This window comes from Dipodomys spectabilis, unplaced genomic scaffold, assembly GCF_019054845.1.
Source record: "Dipodomys spectabilis isolate Male_0828 unplaced genomic scaffold, ASM1905484v1 ptg000273l, whole genome shotgun sequence".
In the NCBI taxonomy this organism is placed as follows: Eukaryota; Metazoa; Chordata; class Mammalia; order Rodentia; family Heteromyidae; genus Dipodomys; species Dipodomys spectabilis.
Window position 1 is genome coordinate 8,876,812 of NW_024870950.1, and position 15,042 is coordinate 8,891,853.

At 52.3% G+C, this 15,042-nt stretch overlaps 2 protein-coding genes across 2 annotated transcripts in view; both read left to right on the forward strand.

The window, feature by feature from the left end:
* Nucleotides 1-300: 300 nt before the first annotated feature.
* On the forward strand, nucleotides 301-5,259 carry LOC122126062 (dipeptidase 3-like). The gene is made up of 10 exons (XM_042700609.1): nucleotides 301-488; nucleotides 779-905; nucleotides 1,861-1,990; nucleotides 2,080-2,221; nucleotides 2,474-2,543; nucleotides 2,653-2,829; nucleotides 3,372-3,456; nucleotides 3,891-3,966; nucleotides 4,602-4,737; nucleotides 4,830-5,259. The coding sequence occupies exons 1-10, from the start codon at nucleotides 301-303 to the stop codon at nucleotides 5,070-5,072; spliced, it is 1,374 nt and encodes a 457-aa protein (XP_042556543.1). The 3' UTR covers nucleotides 5,073-5,259.
* A 1,129-nt stretch (nucleotides 5,260-6,388) lies between these two features.
* Slc12a4 (solute carrier family 12 member 4) overlaps nucleotides 6,389-15,042 on the forward strand; it is a 29,320-nt gene continuing 20,666 nt past the window's right edge. Inside the window, exons 1-2 of the mRNA XM_042700763.1 lie at nucleotides 6,389-6,578; nucleotides 13,463-13,557. Of these exons, the coding sequence (XP_042556697.1) occupies nucleotides 6,464-6,578; nucleotides 13,463-13,557 (210 nt within the window). The 5' untranslated portion in view covers nucleotides 6,389-6,463. The remainder of the gene's footprint in view (nucleotides 6,579-13,462; nucleotides 13,558-15,042) is intronic.

The following is a 15,042-nucleotide window of genomic DNA, read 5'->3' on the forward strand; positions in this document are numbered from 1 at the left end:
TTCCCGCGCGTCGGTTGTGGAGGTAGCGAAGTAGCGCCACTGTGAGCTGCTGTGAGCAAGCCTTCGTCCTGGGGCACCAGTATCCACAGGCGAGACCCTGCCACTACCCTCCGCCCTTCTCCTACACCTCTCAGGCCTTCGCGACGGTCACCCGTGTCCGTCTGTCTGTCCTTGCGCAGCATGCAGCCCGCTGGCCGCCGGGGTCCTCTCGCGCTAGGCGGGCGGCCTCCGCGGTACGGCCTGTTCTTGTTCCTGCTCCTGCAGCTGCTGCCGTCGCCCCCGGCAACCCGTGTCCACACCATGCCGCTGGCCAGCTCCAGCGCCCCGACCATGATGGGCATCCCCAGCGACCTGGCCACAATGGGCGCCTCCAGTGCCCCGGCAACGATGGTCACCTCTAGCGCCCCGACCCTGACGGGCACCTCCCGCACTCTCACTCTACGAGAGCGCGCTCGGGCCCTGATGCAGGACTTCCCGCTTGTGGACGGGTTCGTAGATGCCAAGTAGGGCGGGGTGGCGTGAATGGCTACCATATGGGAACCTCTGGGCCAGGGAGGGTTCACAGCGTGAGGGGTTAGCAAGGAATCCCCTATACCACCCGCGGGTGCCCCCCCCACTACCTCATTGCTGATGGGACCTACTCCCCACCCCCCAACCCAGCCTCAGGGGTCTGCAGATTGCCTGCATGACCATGTGGAGTTGGGGAGGAGAGGCACAGGCGTGTAGATATGACCTTTCCTCACGGCCCTGTTCCCACTCTTTGTCTTAACACCCCTAGGCACAACGACCTGCCTTTGCTTCTGAGACAGTTTTTCCAGAACAAGCTGCAGAATGTGAATCTGTACAATTTCAGCCTGGGTCAGACCAACCTGGACAGGCTTAGTGATGGCCTTGTGGGTGCTCAGGTACCACAGAGACACCCTAGATACCACAGCATGATGGGAGATGGATGTGGGGGTGGGGGAACCATAGAACCTGGCTAGGCCAACCTCCAAGTGAAGGGGGAGGTACCGTGGGGTATTCAGTGTGCCATCATGAAGTATTCAGGAGTGTGTGTGGGGGGGGGGGTCATTGGTGATCCAGACAATTGAGCTGCATGGATGTCAGGGATTCTGTGGAGACATAGAAAACGACCAGAAAATCCCTGGTGAGTATAGGAGTGACTAGAACCACAAAGGTTATGTTAGGTTGGCCTGGTGTATTCACAGAGGGCATGACTATAATCTGTAGTCCAAGATGCGTCCAGAGTCTAGTTTGCCTACATGTTTGCACTGAGGACTCATGCCTGTAATCCTGCTCAGGAACCTGAGATCTGAGGATCGTGGTTCAAAGCCATCCCAGGCAGACACACCCATGAGACGCTTATCTCCAATTAACCAACAAAAAGCTGGAAGTAGAGCTATGACTCAAGTGGTAGAATGCCAGCCTTAAGCAAAAAACAAAAAATTCAGTCAGTGCTCTGAGATATATATATATATATATCTCAAGCAGGGTGCCTGTGGCTTACACCTGTAATCCTAGCTACTCAAGAAGCTGAGATCTGAGGATCGTGATCAAAGCCAGACTGGGCAGGAAAGTCTGTGAGACTCTTATTTTCAATTAACCACCAGAAAACTGGAAGTGGTCCTGTGACTCCAGGGGTAGAGTGCTTTCCTTGAGCTGAAGAGCTGTAGGACAGTGTCCAAGCCCAGAGTTCAAGCCCCACAACTGACAAAATAAATAAATAAATCATGGGGTGATACAATATTCATTTGGAGGCTACTAATCCAAATGGTTGCTGTGGGGGTAAGTCAGGAGTGGCAGAGCTACAGGATTGGACACTACCTAAAATACATTCTGAACCTCTTAACCTATCTCTAGTTCTGGTCAGCCTACGTGCCATGCGAGACCCAGGACCGGGATGCTGTGCGCCTCACTCTGGAGCAGATTGACCTCATTCGCCGCATGTGTGCTGCCTATTCTGAGCTGGAGCTTGTGACCACCGCAGAAGGTGAGATGCTGGCTGAGGAGATAGTCCAGGGTTCATTCATGAGTTCTGTTGCTGGGCTCTCTGACTACTTGATTGTCCACCCTCTTCAGGTCTGAACAGTACTCAAAAGCTGGCCTGCCTTATTGGTGTGGAGGGTGGTCACTCACTGGATAGCAGCCTCTCTGTGCTTCGAAGTTTCTATCTGCTGGGAGTACGCTACCTGATGCTCACCTTCACCTGCAGCACACCCTGGTGAGTTCAGTACTATCTAGGATAAAATGGCAGACAGTGTAGCAGGGAAACTGCCTTCTCTGGGATGGGCCTGACCAGTGAGCTGAGAATTAAGTGGGGTCCACAGAGGGAGGCTGGACACTCTCTCTCTATACCCTGATAGCTATCACTGGATCCTCACCTGTTTTAGAGGTGAGATGGATGGACAGGGGGCCCAGTCACTGATGACCAAGGTGCAGCCAGCTACATTGTCCTCTCCTGGCTGTCTTGCAGGGCGGAGAGTTCTACCAAATTCAGACACCACTTGTATACCAATGTCAGCGGGTTGACAAACTTTGGTGAGGTGAGGACTTCTGTTCCATACTCAACCCCACCTGTTCACTATAGTTATGAACATACACCTGAGCCCCCTGACGTCCATTACCCCTCCAAAAATAAAATTGTCCCTGCAGAAAGTGGTGGAGGAAATGAACCGTTTGGGAATGATGATAGACTTGTCCTATGCCTCGGACACCTTAGTGAGGCGGACCCTGGAGGTGTCACAGGCTCCTGTGATCTTCTCCCACTCAGCTGCCAGAGCTGTGTGCAACAATACACTGAATGTTCCTGATGATATCCTGCAGCTTCTGGTAAGTAGCTACCGCATATCTCAAATCCAAGGTTAGATATGCCTCATTAAAAAAATTCTTGGGTTGGGCACTGGTGGCTCACGCCTGTAATCCTAGCTACTCAGGAGGCTGAGATCTGAGGATCGTGATTCAAAGCCAACTTGGTCAGGAAATCCTATGAGACTTATCTGTATTTAACCACCAGAAAACCAGAAGTAGAGCTGTGGCTCAAAGTAGTAGAGCACTAGCCTACAGCAAAAGAGCTCAGGGACAGCAACCAGGCCCTGAGTTCAAGCTCCACAATTGACCAAAAAAAAAAAAAAGATTCTTGACCCTGAACAAAGAAAGTTGCTAGTTCATGTCTCACACATGCTTGAACGCTCTTCCGTCTCTAAAACTGAAGGCCAAATCAGTTTCACTCAGAGACCCACAAACCCAGTAAGGAAGCCTCTTCTAGTCTATGAAGCCAGCATGAAATTCCTGTCCTGTTAGGGTTGCCACAGCAAGGCGCACTGGCAGGCCAGAAAGGCTGACCTGAGTGCCCTTGGGTCTTATTCCTATAGAAGAAGAATGGTGGCATCGTGATGGTGACACTGTCGATGGGGATTCTGCAGTGTGACCTGCTTAGCAACCTGTCTACTGTGGCAGGTAAGCCCCACCTCAGCTCTTTTCCTAGCTCTGTCTTGGGTTTTGGTCACTGGGCCCTTCAGGGACAGTTCTAGTAGTTCAGCACATATGGGCAACTGCAAACCTCCCTACAATCCTGGGGCAGCAGACTCAGCTTTTCATTTCCTCACAAAGGAACCAAGTGTGTGTTCTTTCTTCTCTGCCTCTGGGTTTTTGTTTTCCCTCCTACTCCTTGAACCTTTCTCATTCCCCACATCTCTGGGGCCAGACAGGCAGAGATGCTCTAGATGCAGGTTCAGCCCCAGTATTCTTCTATCTTAGCTACTTTAGGACTTGAGGGTACCCTGCAGAGTCAGCTGACATGGTCTAGTGCTAGGTCTTAGACACTGGTTCCAGCTAGGTCTAGGGTCTGATTCCAAGCCTTGTGCTGTGTACCATCAACCTCCATCTTCTAGATCATTTTGACCACATCAGGGCGGTCATTGGATCCGAATTCATTGGGATTGGTGGAAATTATGATGGATCTGGCCGGTAAGTGTTTCCCACAGGGACTCATCTTGGCTGAGGTTCAGCAAAGGTTCTTTTTTTTGGGGGAGGAGGGGTCCGGTCATGGGGCCAGAACTCTGGGCCTGGGTGCTGTCCCTCAGCTCTTCAGCTCAAGGCTAGCACTCTACCACATGAGCCACAGCGCCACTTCCGGCTTTTTTCTTTTTGCTTATGTGGTGCTGAGGAATCGAACCCCGGGCCTCATGCATGCAAGGCAAGCGCTCTACCACTGAGCCACCTTCCCAGCCCCATCAGCAAAGGTTCTTTCAGTCTTAGTTACCCATCCCAGCGTTTTCCCATCAGTTAGGCCTTGACCACAGGCTGTAATCTTGCAGCGCGCCTGCCCAGGTCCTATTTCCTGGGTTTTCTCTGTCATTTCTGTGGCACAGTGGACCCAAGTCAGCACACTCGCTCAAGTACTCCCCTCCCCAAGGGAGCTCAATTCATGCACTTCTCCCAGCCCAGCAGATCTGCTGTGAACTGGACATCTGCTCAGTCCTTAAAGCGCTTCCCAGGTGGACACTGACCTTCAATTTAAGTCAAATGCATTGTTGCTAGGCAGGAGGTCCTAGATGAGGATCAGGGCCAAGGTCCCACACTTGCCTGGTGTGGCCACACAGGTTCCCTCAGGGGTTGGAGGACGTGTCCACATACCCAGTGCTGATAGAGGAGTTGCTGCGCCGGGGCTGGAGTGAGGAAGAGCTTCAAGGAGTCCTTCGAGGAAATCTGCTGCGGGTCTTCAGACAAGTGGAGCAGGTGCACAGGGCTGGCGCAAAGGATGATTGGTTCAATGGTTTGAGCAGACAGGGGTAGCTGTGGTGTGTCTCACTGCTGACTCTCACTTCCAGGTGAGAGATGAAAGCAGTGGGAAGGGCCCTGTGGAGGCCCAGATTCCAGACAGGCAGCTCAGCAGCACCTGCCACTCCCACCTCCAGCCTCCATTGCCCAATAAGCACCAGGATTCCCACCTGAAGGTGACCAAGGGGCCATTCAGTCAGGACCTCTGGAAATCCTCCAAGTGCCCACCGGGCCCCGTGCCAGGCCTTGTGGCTGCTGTTATCTCCCCAGTCCTCATCCTCTGTCTCTGGTGACGGTCAGTCTCGCCAGAAGTCACTGTGGCAAGTCCCACAAAGTCCAACCGACCCCAGGTAGCCAGACTGCAGAATATGGTTAGAATAAATATTTGAGGCATGGAACCAAGCGTGTGTCCTTTCTTCTTTGTGGTGCTCTTCGTTAGAATGGGTCCTGCAGCCTAGGGCCAGGTGCCGAAAGAGCCATGATGGAGCAGGACCAAGAACACTAGGAGGAAACCAAGGCTTTCTCTTCAGAGGAGGGGGCTCCTCCCCTGGCCCACATGGGAGAACAGTGAGCAGGGGAGAGGCCGGTTGGAGGGCGGCTGAAGGTAGTGTGAGGAGCAGGAAGTCAGGCTGACTGGTGTCTCCAACCCTGGCTGCTGGAGGAGGGGTCAGGTAGCAGTTGGTTAGGGTTACCTGTGGGCTGGCGGACCTCTCTTCCCAGAGCTGGAAGCGAGGAGGTGGAGGCAATTCAAGCATGGAGCCTGAGGCTCAGTCCAAGTTGTAAAGGCAGGAAAGGGAGAATGGAGAAAGACAAGTAAGATGGCCTCTGGGGTTTCTGATAAAGGACCCAGAGAGAAAGGACGGAGTAGAAAGATAAAGATGCTAAAGTCTACAGGATGTTATCTGAAGCTGGTGAAAGAACTTGGGAGCAAATAAGTAAATGGCTCTGATAAAGGAACCTTCTGGAGGCAGAAAAGAAAAAAAGAATTAAAATGAAAAACCTTGTCTTATCACCCAGTGTTCTGCTCCGAAGTGGTAAACAGGACAGGGGAGGCAGTAGCCTCCCTGGAAGGGCCTACGGCTTGCAGCCGCTTCCAACCTGGGAGGCTGCAGAGACCGGGAGCTGGGCAGGAGTGGTACCACCGTCCGGCTTCGCTCTACCGTCGCTCAGACGCCGGGTGAAAATGAGGAAGGGGTTATCTTGTGGTGACTTTGGGCCAGACGGAGGTAGCCGCGACGGTCCTGGGTCAGTCCTGCCCATCCTTCTCGCTCAGGAAGTAACTACATGCATCCCAGGGCTTACTAGATCCAGAGATCCGAGCCCATTCACCCCCACTCCATGCACCCCCATGTCCCAGTGTCAAGAAGTGATGCATCTGGAGCTCAGAGAGGGCAGTCCCTCACCCGACCGTCACACAGGAACAGGCCCAGTCGCAGGGCCTCCTTTAAGGGGTCTCTTCTCACTTCGGGGACTTCTCCGGCTTTTAGGGGGGTCCTCTGGACGGCAGGTCCCTCTCGGGGAGGATCCGGCCGGAGCCCCTCCTGCTCCCCGCCCCCGAGGGGCGGCCCGGGGGGCGGGCGGAGGAAGTGAGCGCAGCGGGGAGGAATGCGAGCGGGCGGGGCGCTCCGACCCCGGGCTGCGGGCACAGCCGGCGAGCGGCCGGGACGGCGAGCGGGCGCGCGCGATGCCGCACTTCACCGTGGTGCCGGTGGATGGGCCGCAGCGTGGCGACTATGACAACCTCGAGGGGCTCAGCTGGGTGGACTACGGGGAGCGCGCCGAGCGGGAGGACTCGGACGGTGAGGGCGGGCCCGGCGCGGGGGGGGGGGTGGTCTGGGCCCGGCGGGGCGGGTGGGGAGGGCGCATCCCTCCCGGGACCCACTGCCGCACGCACGGCCGGACCTGGCGCGCACACGTCGGTGCGGGCTCAACTTTCTTCCACGCTCTGCGCCGCCCGCTGTTCCCCGCCCGGCGCGTGCACCGCGGGTTTCCCCTGGGCCCCGGGGAGCCCGGGCGCCGGGGCTGGGCCGCTCTGCTCGCCCCAGCTCCTCCCCTGCGGGCTGCGGGCGGGGGCTGCAGACGTGGCCGCCCGGGGAAGCCAGCCAGCGGGCTGCCTGGCAGGAGTCGCGAGCCCGAGACCGCAGCCGCGGCGCCTTCTCCTCCATCCTCTTGTGGCTTCATCTTCCCTTTGGGGAGGCTTTCCACCCCCTGCCCCCCGACCCCCGCCCCCGGCCCGGCAGGAGGGAAAGGGGTGCGCCCATCGCGGGACCCCCCCCCCCCCCGGTTGTGGATGTGTAGGTTCAGTGGACATCTGGGGAGCAGTCGCACGGGGCCAGGCTTGTCGAGGCATTTTACGTGAATCAACTCGTTTAATCCTTTCTAACCTCCCTCTCGGGAGAGATGCTGTTACTCGCACTCAGGAGGGAAGGAAGGGAAGGTGGTTATGTAACTTTCCTCTGGTGGGATTCAAACCCGGATGTGATATCCGGTGCCTTAATTCTTTAAAATACACACACGCACGCACATCACACTTTTTACTCGCATACATTAGTTGTACTAGAGAGTTTAACCCTGATACTCCACACATATGTACAAAGTGCCTCATCCGCCAACCCCCTCCATCGTTCTTTATTCCCCCCACTTTTGGCATCTTAATTCATTCTTTCTTCTTTTCTTTTCTCTTGATCCTGGTATTAGGATTTGAATTTAGAGCCTCTCATTTACTTGATGGGCACACTTATAGTTTGAACTACACTCTCAGTCCAACTTTTTGCTGGTTATTCTAGAGATGGAGTCTCACAGACTTTAATACCCCTACTGGCTTCCAAATGGGAGCCTCCAGAATTCAGCCTCCAGATTTGCTACAAGCCCCTTGTGCTCTGTGGTAGTGCCTTAGTTCTTCACCTAGTTGTTAGGACCGGGCCTGGCAATGATCCCTTCCTCCCTGGAAGCTCCTTTCTCCATTGCCTATCCCATGTGGCTCCCTATTCCCCTGGGCTGTACACACTGGCGCCCAGCTTGGAGTGTGACAGTGCTGGGAACGTGTCTGTGTGTGTATCAGTGCAAGTATGTAGCTGAGGGGATCAAAGGTTCAGATAGGGCATCCTCACGGTCACTTTCCTGGAGAGTTTTCAGTAAGGAAGATGGTGATATGACCGATGACAAATGCCAGTGACATATGGGACTGACAGTAATGGAGACATGCAGGGATGTGGCTCATTGGCAAAGCGCTTGCCTAGCAAGTGCAATGTCCTACGTTCAGTCCTCAATACCAAAAAAGAAAAAAAAGGGGGCTGGAAGGTGGCTCAGTGGTAGAGTGCTTACCTTGCATACATGAGGCCCTGGGTTCAATTCCTCAGCACCACATAAGCAGAAAAAGCCAGAAGTGGTGCTATGGCTCAAGTGGTAGAGTGCTAGCCTTGAGCTGAAGAGCTGAAGGTCAGTGGCCAGGCCCAGAGTTCAGGTCCCATGACCAACAACAATGACGAAAGAAAGAAAGAAAGGAAGAAAGGAAGGAAGAAAGAAAGAAGAGAATAATGGAGACATGTAGGAAATGTGTCAGGTGATGCGATTTTTTTTTTTTTTTAATCGGTGGTGGGGCCTGAACTCTGGGCCTGGGCGCTGTCCCTCAGCTCTTCAGCTCAAGGCTAGCGCTCTACCACTTAAGCCACAGCACCACTTCTGGCTTTCTCTGATTATGTGATGCTGAGGAGTTGAACCCAGAGCCTCATGCATGCAGGGCAAGCACTCTACCACTGAGCCACCTTCCGAGCCCCATGGTGATGCAATTTTGACCTCTGATCTGGGATAGTGAGATGACTGAGGCTGCCCACTCCTCCTATGGGCCAGTGGTTGTGTGTTTCTATCACCTGACTGCCATGTGTGGATGGGACACAGGACAGTGGCATGGCACGGAAGTTTCTCGGGCTTGGCAGCATGTGAGTGCCTCCTCATCCCCACCCCCATTCCCTTATCCGCCTCTAGCCTTGTTCAAGGTGTCAGAGTAGAAGCTACCATCCCATCTCTTGTAGGCCTGCGAGGATGTCTATTCTCCTCAGCTGGGTTGGGCTGCATCCCTAGAATCAGGCTGGACCAATGGTAAGCAGAGCTAAGGCCAGCCTCTGGCCCCGCCTTGGCCTCTCATAGAGTGACAGGAGGGGTTTGGTGCTGTTGGCTGCTAACTGAGTCCTGCTTGATCCCTCTGTGCTAGCTCCTCCCACTTCTCCCTACCTTTTCTTCCTCCTCTTACTCCTTTCCAGCCAGACCTTGGCTGTGTCTGCAGGATGGGGGACATCCTACACCATGGTGAGTAATTTGGGCTCTTCTTGGTGGAGACTGCAAAGGGTGAGAGGGCACAAAACTACTCAGCCTCAGGCCTGGGGCCCACTTTATCCCCGAAGAGGTCCATCCCCTCTTCTTGGAGGGGCATCCATGGGCCTGCTTGTTCAGCTGGCCTGTAGGCCAGGAATGGTGAGGTTCTAGAAGGGCACTTCAGGCAAATGTCTTAGACACAAGAATCAAGAGAGTCACCTGGCTCCATTCCTACCACTGGTGTATTCACAGCTGCTTGTAGGGATACATCTGTGTATCAGGTTCTCTGGGGGGGTCTCAGGAAATGTTTGAGCAGCTTGAGCCTAGTAGGCAAGCCCAAACCTGCCCTGGAATTTTTGGAATAGCTGAGGCCAGTACCGTACAGGCAGCTTGAAGCTAAGGGCAGTACACACACGAGACACTGCTCACACTCGCTCACATTCCCTTAGTGCCATAGACTGCTTATTCAGAATATGGCTTTGGGGAGCTCCAAGGAGTGCCTGCTTTGTGTTGGAGACTGGATAGTCTCCCTTTCCTAATGTATCTGGGCAGCTGGACAGGGTTGTGAACTTCTACATAGAAGGTGACTAAGCAGCACAGAAAGGTTAAGCAGGTTTCCCTGGTAACACAGGGAAGGGCCAGGAATTCAAGCAAAGCCACTTGCCATCTGAACAACCAGAGACTGAGGTGTGCATACCCTGGCCATACTTCTGTGCTGAATTCTGGGATACACGCTGGAAGGACTAGGGTTCAGAATAGGAACAGTCCCCACCCAATAGCCCCCACCCAGCTTTGGTGGACCCTGGACCCAGGTACGGCCTTCCTTACTGGTTGACTATGACCTTGAACGTGAGCCCTACTGTCCTTGTTACTAAAAGAGATCTACTGAAATGTTGCTTTAGGTACTAGGGGCAACTCTTGAAGGGACTCTGAGCCACCTTGGAATGAGGGATTTTATGATAAGGAGTTGGTCAAGTCATCCATTTTGAGGGCAGCTGAGTGTTACATTTTCTGGATACTAGTGCAATTACTAGTGCAGTAATTGGTGGAAGTGCGGCTATCGTGCTTGAGTATAGAATAATTTATAATTTATTTCAACTTACTTCCACAAAAGGATGAAAATAAATATGCAGCTGAAGCTGCTTATAACCCTAGCTACTCAGGAGGCTGAGATTCCCTCTCCCTCCCTCTCCCTCTCCCACTTCTGTTCCCTCTCCCTTTCTCTCTCCCTCTTCCTCTTTTTCCCCCTTCTTTCTCCCCTCTCCTCTCCTCTCCCTCTTTCTCTCATCCTGAGTTTTGAACTTTGAGCCTGGACACTGTCCCTGAGCTAGTTTGCTCAAGGTTAGCATTCTATTACTTGAGCCACATCCCCACTTCCAGCTTTTTTGGTGGTCACTTGAGTGGCTTCAGCTTTTTCAGTGGTTTAAGAGTCATAGATTTTCTTGCCTGGGCTGGCTTCAAACCATGATCCTCAGATCTCAGCCTCTTGAGTAGCTAGGATTACAGATGTGAATTTCTCTTTTGTGGTGATATGGAATGTTTCAACTCAGGGCCTTGAACTTGCTGGGCAGGTTTTTTTTGTTTTTTTTGGTTGTTGTTTTTTTTTTTTTTTTCCTACTTAAGTATCACCCTCAGCTCTTACAGCTGCCATTTTTGGACAGAGTAAAGAATCTAAGACTTTTTTTTGTCAGTTGTGGACTTGAACTCGGCCTGGGTACTGTTCCTGAGTTCTTTTGTTCAAGGCTAGTGCTCTACCACTTGGAGCCACAGCTCCCCACTTCTGGACTTTTTTATTTTTTTAAAACAATTTTCAGCCAGGTGCTAGTGGCTCATGCCTATAATGCTAGCTACTCAGAAGGCTGAGATCTGAGGATCACAGTTCAAAGCCAGCCCAGGCAGGAAAAGTCCATGGGACTCTTATCTCCAATGAACCACTCAGAAAACCAGAAGTGGTACTGTGGCTCAAGTAGTAGAGTGCTAGCCTTGAGCTAAAGAGCTCAGAGACAGCACAGGCCCAGAGTTCAAGCCCCATGACGGACAAAACAAACAAAAAACAATTTTCAGAGGCTTCTCAGTGAAGAATGGTTCAATTAAAGGGCAATATAACAGTTTTCAGAGTTTGATTGTGACTCCTTATCCTGATCCTGAATAAGCAGCAAGATTATGACAGACGTCACAGGATACCTAAGGGACTAGAAGGCTTCACTGGATTTGAAGATGACTTGGTACCAGTGGCATTGATGTACCTGTAATCACCAAATGTGGACCTAAGATGCTTGGCCTCCTTAGCTAGCCCAGGATGTGCTGTTTTACATGATAGAAGAAAGAAGAGCTGAGCTACATTTTACCTGTCGATGTCCTTGAGTAATTAAAAATGCCTCCTAATTGGCTGTGGGCTAGGAAAAGACAGATTAAATCATGTGCTGACATTAAGAGGATGCCATCAGTTGATATCCTGAGCTGCAAACATCTCTTAAATTGTGACCCCTTTAGGCTTGTTTACAAAGAAAAGATTGACCCAATCACACCACTAGTTTAGGTTGGTAATGACACTTCCATTGTTACTTCCATTTTTGGACATCATATTAACTCATTTTCTACCTTCTTGGAACCCTATGTCTGCTTCCTATTTGCTGAGAGATTGCCAGCCAGTGCTATAGTTGTCAAGCTGCCTTAAAGGGCATAGGGGTATTTGGCACACCCTTCAAAAAAAAAAAGTGCTGGGCATCTTTTGCCCACTTGGTAGAAAGCCAGGTAAATCACCCACTGGGGCTTACAAGGAACAGATTTTGGAAAAATCTGTGTGGATAGATAGGAATCCAGAAAACACAGCTGAGCTTTGCAACTTGAGAACTTATGTGGAGGCTCTAGTGGAATTGCAGCTACAGGTATAACCTTGTCTCTCTACCTGTGAAGCTTTTCCTCTTCCACCAAGTGTGCAGCTTCAGGAGCAGTGCATGAGGGAGGGAGGGACACCTGTGCAGCTGTTAGATGAGACACATTGAATGTAGGGATCATTGGGGTGACAAATGTCCCAGCCAGACTGCTGTCATTCCAGCAGTCAAACTGGGGGAGTTGTGGTAGGCTTAAAAAAAAAAAAAAGTCGGGGGCTGGGAAGGTGGCTCAGTGGTAGAGCGCTTGCCTTGCATGCATGAGGTCCTGGGTTCGATTCCCCAGCACCACATAAGCAAAAAGAAAAAAGCCTGAAGTGGCTCTGTGGCTTAAGTGGTAGAGCGCTAGCCTTGAGCTGAAGAGCTGAGGGACAATGCCCAGGCCCAGAGTTCAGGCTCCACGACTGCCCCCCCCCCCCCCAAAAAAAAAAAAGTCCATTGACACATTTCTGTCAGGTTTCCTAGGAGCTGAGTTGCATTTTTACTAACTTGACAGGCAGGTATTCTACAGAAAACCTCTTGAATCTGGGGACTGAGGCCAGTAGATGATCCTCATGTGCAGTCTATTCTGTATTTTGGCCTCTTTGCTCAATCCAACACCCACCCTGCAGCCTGGATATTGTGTATGTGTGTGTGCGTGTGTGCGCTCGCGCGCACTTGCACGTGTTTACATACCAGTCCTGGTGCTTGAACTTCAGGGCCTGAGCTCTGTTCCTGAACTTTTTTGCTCAAGCTTAGTGCTCTATCACTTGAACCACAGCTCTATTTCTAGGTTTTTGGTGATTAGTTGAAGATAAAAAAATCTCATGGAGTTTTCTGCCCAGCCTGGCTTCAAACTACAATCCTCAGATCTCAGCCTCCTGAGTTGCTAAGGTTACAGGCATGAGCCTCTGGCACCTGGCCTGGATTTTGTAGAGAACCCTAAAAAGTTCCTTACATTGGCTTCAGCTCTTTGTAAGATACCAGGTCAACTTCACTTCCCAGCATGCTCTGGACTGTCCTTTAGGGCACCCTGCAAAGTACATACTGGGGTAGCTAGTAGGTCCCCTGCCAGCAATGGCAGCCAAAGGCTGTCTGTCTTCATGAATGTGTCTTCATGCTATCTGGAAGAGCACTTGGGCAGTACCTGAGGACATGCAGCCCTTGGCATGCTGTATGCTCCAGACAGGTCAGGGCTGAGGCCTTTGGCAGGTTCTGATCCTCATGCCTGTGTGCTGTATATTAGTATATTTGGGCCTTCCATGCACTTGTCCTCTACTACAAGGATTGATGCGCTAGGGTTTCATTGCTGGTTGCTCCCACTTTAACTCTGGTCGTCAAGGAGGTTGTTAGGATGTGACAGGGAAACTGAGGTCCAGCCTTTTAACAGTGCAGCATCTAAAGATTTACCGGGAAGATGTTTTGGGGACTGTCCTTCTGAAAGACCTGTGGGCTGAGGGTGGAGGAGCAGCACCTAACTGATTCTTTCTCTCTCTGCACAGGACAGAGTAACCACAGAGAAAGCAGCCCTTTCCTTTGCCCCTTGGAGGCCTCCAGAGGAAGTGACTACTATGACAGGAACTTGGCACTATTTGAGGTAGCTAATGAACCATTCTGGGCCACAGGTTGGGCAGGCGGGGGCCTCTGGGCTAGAAGAGTGGATCCTCTACTCTCTGGCTCCTTAGGAGCTAGGCTGTGGTTCTCTTTCCAACTGAAGCAGCTTTCCTAGGGACCACGCACAATGCCACTCCCACTGCCATCTCCAGGTCTGTTCACCTCCCTTGTAACCCCTTACCTTTTTTTTTTTTTGGTCGGTTGTGGGGATTGAACTCTGGGCCTGGGCGCTGTCCCTCAGCTCTTCAGCTCAAGGTGAGCACTCTACCACTTGAACCACAGCACCACTTCCTGTTTTCTGGTGGTTAATTGGAGATAAGACTCTCACAGCCGTTCCTGCCTGGGCTGGCTTTGAACTGTGATCCTCAGATCTCAGCCTCCTGAGTAGCTAAGATTACAGATGTGAGCCACCGGCACCCAGCTGCCCCTTACTTCTTAGTTTCCTCTTTTTTGTCCATTCTTAGGGCTTCCTTCCGGGCCATGGTTCTGTTCTCTCCTACAGACTCTTCCTTGCTTTCCCAATTGGCTCTTCCACGTGTGTCCCCTTCTACTTCACCGAGGTCTGGTCCTCCCGCCCTGTATCTCTGCCCACTCTCTACAGCTTCAGTGACCCCTTTCTGGGAAGGGTCCCAAACTTCAGCTTCTTAACTTGAGTTTTGTCAGGCTGAGCAGTGAGAGCTGGATTGAGGGCATGGGTTGGACTCCTAAACTCTGACTCACACATCCATCTACCCTATGACTATATAATGTGGGTTTCCCAATTTCCACATGCCCAAAGGGCCTTGATCTTGACTCTTTACTCCTAACCTACCTTTCTGTGTAGAAGGTCAAAAAGGAGCTTCCAGGGAAAATGCTAAATATGGGCAAGAAGCAGGTAGAGGCAGGACACTGTGAAAACTACAGGGGCAGGAAAAGCCTTGACTGAGTGAGGGGTGGGGGTCCTGAACCCCGAGAGGCTTCCTGGTCTGAGGGAACAGCAGAGTTCTGCACTGTAGTCTTTGACCTGTCCTTACCAGAGGACAGGCTGGGGGACCAGCCTCCTGTCATGGGGGTCGAGGTGAGTTATTCACAGGAGCAAGTGCCTAGAGGAAGACCATCCAGGAAGGTGAGCATTTGGGTGGAAAGATGAGACGTCATTTGTCCCGCTCACACTGAGGTGGCTAGGTTATTTTCTGTGTAGACTTGAGAGGTTAGATGTTAAGCCCAGAGGTTCAGCCATAGCTGGGAAGTGGCCAAGCAGAGCAGTCGGGATGAAGCCTGTGATCTGCCAGCCATGCCTGCCTTCTCCTTTTCCCTGAGGCGGGTGATTTTCACAAATGGGCTGGCACTACTTACAGGCTGGGTGGGGCTGAGGGAAGCAGCCGCTGGGCTGGGGCCTTTGAGTGCCAGGTGCTGAGGTGTGGTGCCCACACCTGCCCAGTTGGCTGTTCTGGGCTTCCCCAGGCAAGAGCTGGGATCAGGCCCAGAC